Raw genomic sequence first — 5,282 nt, forward strand, 5'->3', positions numbered from 1 at the left:
AGGCTGGCCTATGGTTTTCTACTGGGATTTGACAGTTTAGCTTTTTTTGTTAATACAAAGAAGCAGTGGCCACGTCTTGATTGATACTTGCTGGTTCTGTCTCGATGGACAAGTTGACTTGATCGACATAGCATGTTGTCCATCAGTCCCAATTTGGACTTGTTGTAACATGAAATCAATAGCAGACCAGGGCCGTCGAAGCTTGGACCTCCCTTCAACGCAGGTTTCCATGTGGCATGCCTCAAGGGGCGTTGGTGGAAGACGAAACCGTTGACGCCTCGCACACTGTACTGTACAATGAGTACATACATGTCTATGCTTGTCTGAAGCAAACAGTTATTCCGGGTCAATCATGACCACGCGCGTTTGCTAGTTGACTAACAATAAAACGGCCTGCAAGAGGGTGTGGTTGTTGTGGCTGTTGGGTGACTAGTGAGATTGCTTTTTATGGTATTCAAATCGGACTCGAGCTGACAAGGACAATGACGACTTGTCAAGGAAGAAAATTGGTGAGACTGTTGGTCCAGAATGATGGAGGCGTATGGTGTTGATGTAGTGCATGCTGCAGGCACACGCTGTGTAACACAGAAACATGGAAGAGTACGAGAAACATCGTGTGCACGGCGGAAGAAATCAAGATCCAGGAACATTACTATCCCTTTGTTCTAGTCAGGTAGCCCGCGCTGAAGTATTCTTGTGATACTCCACAAACGCGGAGACCCCAAGTAGGTAGTCAGTAGTGTACGTATTATTAGGCAGGCTATACATAATTAAGACGGAAGCTTGAACAAATAACCAACTATCAGGGTTCTTGTGCAGGCGTAGCTTTCTCATTTCTTCAGAACTCATCTACAGTGATACAAAATCCCCACAAGAAATGAGTCACGGACACTCTCCGCTTGGGGAGTATTGATTGAGAGGTTATACTCGCATATGAGCATATCAACACAATTCTCGTGAATCCGGCAAATGACTTGATTGAGTTATGTTTTTCCGTCTTTGTATCAATAGTGCACTGCCTTATTCTATGTTGGTTGTTGGTTGATCGATCAACAAGTTCTTTGATATGTCCTTTTTCAATTCGTCCATGTACTCTCTCAAGTCCAATCACCAACATCAATCACAAGATAATCTGATGTGCAGCGCTTAGCTTGATTTCTGTCATAAAGTACCGATATGGAGATCAGATGAGGGCCGGTATATACATCGCTGTCAAACAGTTTGACGAGCAAACTGCAGCCTGGAGGGCTAAAAGAATCTTCGCGGGCGTTGCCAAGACGTATGTGCCTGTCAAGGTCATGCCTGTTGGTCCACGCTTAGTCTCAGCCAACGCCCGTCCACCACATGGTTAAGTCTTCTTTGACTTTATCTAGTTTGTTGCCAAACATGACGACAACCTTGTTACTGAACTGAAATAAATTCATCTGCAAGAGGCCAAATATGTCCTGTTCTCAAGTTTCAGTCCCGCGGCTATGCTTCCGAGCCGACAGCAATTGTCAACGATGAATATGCAGAGATCCGTGCGGTATGAAATAGAATCAACAAATTGGGCAATATTCCCGTGGACACGCGCGATGCGGTGGCTCTATGCAGTCCTGCCGCGTGGCTGGCTAGATCCGCCATTATCTCGAGTTACCAGGGCTGAGACTCGGACTGAGTCCAGGGTTCTACGAGAGTAACGTCGCCCTGATTGTTTGCCAACGCCACCAAATACCTCAGGGAGCCAGGAAACACTAGCATTGAAGACAAAGATACAGAGTAGGCGATGCCGTGGATGACATCCAGTGTGGTTGCGTTAGCTAGGCTGGCGAGAACGAGGCTGGTCTGTTTGTCGTAGATGCAGGTTACCATCTTTGGTTAGCCTCGCGCCTTGACGACCCTGAATACGATCTTGTGAGAGACATCAAGAAAACAAATCCGACCAACTGCCTACGGCTCAGGCACTCGGCCGTGTTTGGCACGGCTGGACTGAAAATCGAGTTCTCCTCTGCACTCCTCGGCTACCCACCCAGGCCGGTTCTACAGATGATAGCAAGGATCAACAGAGCCTGATTTGTGCGTTGTCAATAAGAATCACGAAGTGGATGTATTCATCTGGCAGCAAAACTCCCAGAGACTGCCTCCCAATATAGTTACAATTTGTCAATATAAGAGAAAGTCTGAACAACAGCAATTTGAGTTCACCACAACATAGTTAAATGAGCCAGCCATCAATACGAGAACCGTAAATAAATAGCCTCACATGATAACATCCAAGCCAATTTCACTGAAGTAACCAATACTAGATCTTTAGGAGTATGGACAAGTTCCGAAACCACTCTGACATCCGCTTCCGCAGTACTCGCTCGTCTTACCACTAGAAACGTTGTTAATACCCAGACAAGAAAAAGATCACCAGGCAGAACATACCAGTTGCCGTATTTAGAGCAGCAGTTACCGTAACGAGATCCCGTGCAGGTCTGGTGATACTTCTCGCCGCAGAGTCCGTTGTCCGAGACAATAAGCTTGCTGTCCGGCTTTATCTTGTTACACTCTCCATATTTGGATTGACATCCGCCGTCACAGTAGCCTGATGTCGAACCACTAGAATGATATGCTTGGTAAGTTACTTCCTTTCATTATATAGTTTTATTTCCAAGACGTACCAGAAGTTGTAGTGCGAGCAGCAGTTTCCCCATTTGGATCCTGTGCACTTGAGACCATTCTTGGCACCACAAGTACCATCTTTGGTAGTTGCTGGAGAAGTAAGGGGAGGATCTATTCGGAGTGGAATTAGCTATCAGATTAACAACTGTCACGATCACTTACCGTAACTGCCTCTTCCTTGGAATGACCTACCGGACTTTGTGCCCTTGGCATCAACATACCAATTTTCACGGGCATCTCCAAGACACTCTCCAACAGGGACAGCACGGTATCCTCTAGCTTTTAGAGTCTTGATCATGAATTCAGTCAGGTTGTAAGCTGTCTGCTCATGTATATCATGGCTCAACTCGATGTAGCTATTCGACTTTGAGTCAGTGGAGACGCTGTCCGAGAAAGTGTTCTTGCTAGTCTGTATCTTGCTCGGTGAGTCATTCAGATAATCTTTAGTATCGATGTTCCAGTTTACAACATGGTAACCGAGCTTGGTCACGTAGTCTAAACAGCCGGAATCTCGCGAGCATGTTCCATAAGGAGGACGCAAGTACTTGGGGAAGAAGCCAAGAACGTTGCGGAAGGCCATCTCGTTGTAGATGATCTGCTGTTTGCGGAGCTCATTAGATGCAGCCGAGAGATCCTGATGTGACCAGCTGTGAGAAGCGAGCTGGTGGCCTTCAGAGTGCATGCGACGGAGGATCTTGGGCCAAGGTTTGGAATGGTCATCAATCTGACCCTTTCCTAGATTGTTTCCAGTGATGAAGAATGTTGCTTTGATGTTGTGCTTTTTGAGGATATCTAGGACTTGATTGGTATACTTGTAAGGGCCATCATCAAAAGTGAGTGCCACGATGCCAGGGGTAGTGCAGGTGATGATGTACTTGTCTGGACCCTGATTAGAACCGTGGGCTGTGAAATAGATTTCTTATACTTACTATACGGACCGTTGCCAGTAGTTGATCTGGGTATATTTGCTGTAGTCTCGCCTTTTGGCTTCTTGCTAGTAGAATGTCAGTAGGATCTGGTAATTTGTTGACAATACACATACCTGCCATCACAGTTGCCATTGCTATAAGCCATCTGGCATTCTGGTGAGGTGCAATAAGCAGACGTAGTTCCACATTGGCCAGATTCAGAGCAGCATTGTCCCTTGGGACAAGAGCCAGCACCTTTGCCGCAAGAAACTCGCTTGGAGAGCATTTCGGGCTGGTGTGAGGCACCGTTTTCATGACGGACGTTTATGTTGAACTCTGCACCTCTGCGTCTAGCCACGAGGCCATCTGCATATACTACAGTAGCCAGGAGTAGGAGAGCCAAAGACTTCATTGTGAAGTAGGTTCAAGATGATCCAGTAAAGTGCTTGTAATGAATAGGTCTTTTGAGTAGTAAGTGTTGGGCAATGATGATCAGCAGGTAAATCGACTGGAAATACTAGCATATATGTATGCTGCTTGCTTGACAGGGACGGGCCCCAAAACCTAAGCTGATGACTTGAACCTTGACCTCATCAGAAATGTTCACATGAATACTACGCTATCACAATGAGCGGCTCATGACAAGGGCAGTGTCCAGCCCGACTTCGGACCACCTTCTCACTAGACAAACATCAATCAGTAGCTATTCGATGTTGAAAGCATGGTCTAGTTTATTAGATCCTTCTTTCCAAGGACCGGGTTCAAGGCAGATACCCTCAAAGGAGTATCGCGTGGGGTTACTCGATGTGATTATGATGGTAGAGGTGGTCAACCATCCAGATTTGGAACTCATAACACTGATCGACAACCACGGTGATCCCAGGTGAGGATCTATACGGGGTTCTTTTGATCACTAGGACGTTGTAGCTCCGCCGAGGTCATCCAGACTTGGTATTCAAGACATCATCGGCAGCAATGTGTGTGTGAGCAGGTTACCAGAACTGAATAAGTTCTCACTAACGGTTTCTTGCAACACACGGGGCCGTTCCTGGCTTGTAGTTCTCTTCCCGATCTGAGACATGACGATGTGTTTCGATCCGGTCCCCAAGTGCCACTCCCGGTGTCTGGCGCCACAAATACAGACTTTGGACTACCTGAAATGCAAACGCCAGTTTTTTAGACGAAAATATAGGGCGTGAAAACTAGATTTGAATACAACGTTAATCATCGAAAGAGACACTAATAGTTGAAGCGCGAGAAATACGGATCGGCAAGGTGGCTAGGGACGGGAACGGAGTGTTATGCCGGGCTGACGAGCTATGACAGGAGAACATGTGGTCAATACTAGTCAAGCAAGGTACGAGCGTGTAAGCTTCCTACAAGAACACATTAGTTCAAAATAGGGTTCAATTGATTGAAGCTATTTCCTCGTGTATGCTTATCACGTGTTATCCTTATTCCGACTACAAGTGCTGCGTAGTTGGAGGAACGTATACTACCGCCGGCTTTCTGGCCGTTGCACTTGTAGCAATCTCCTCTCTCTGATCGCTACTAAAAGTCCCCGGCAATGAATTAGAGCCACTGCCAGTATCCCTATTGTTCTGCTTCTCTTGTAGTTGTTCCTCAGGAATGTCAACGATGACCTTTCTAGTCTTGCCCCAACCAAAACTATCCATGTTGAACACTGCAAACACCATGACAGCAATGTTCAAAAATGGTCCCAGAACA

At 46.4% G+C, this 5,282-nt stretch overlaps 2 protein-coding genes across 2 annotated transcripts; both read right to left on the bottom strand.

Annotated features, from left to right (window-relative positions):
• Window positions 1–2,289: 2,289 nt before the first annotated feature.
• Window positions 2,290–3,966, bottom strand: FGSG_04146 (uncharacterized protein; the record flags this gene model as incomplete). The annotated part of the gene is made up of 6 exons (XM_011323182.1): window positions 2,290–2,356; window positions 2,410–2,583; window positions 2,646–2,757; window positions 2,809–3,549; window positions 3,585–3,640; window positions 3,689–3,966. 6 exons carry the CDS (start codon window positions 3,964–3,966, stop codon window positions 2,290–2,292), a joined length of 1,428 nt encoding a protein of 475 aa, XP_011321484.1.
• An 808-nt stretch (window positions 3,967–4,774) lies between these two features.
• Window positions 4,775–5,230, bottom strand: FGSG_04145 (uncharacterized protein; the record flags this gene model as incomplete). The annotated part of the gene is made up of 2 exons (XM_011323183.1): window positions 4,775–4,930; window positions 5,054–5,230. 2 exons carry the CDS (start codon window positions 5,228–5,230, stop codon window positions 4,775–4,777), a joined length of 333 nt encoding a protein of 110 aa, XP_011321485.1.
• Between the last annotated feature and the right edge of the window lie 52 nt (window positions 5,231–5,282).

The sequence above is a fragment of the Fusarium graminearum genome, chromosome 2, assembly GCF_000240135.3.
Source record: "Fusarium graminearum PH-1 chromosome 2, whole genome shotgun sequence".
NCBI lineage: Eukaryota > Fungi > Ascomycota > Sordariomycetes > Hypocreales > Nectriaceae > Fusarium > Fusarium graminearum.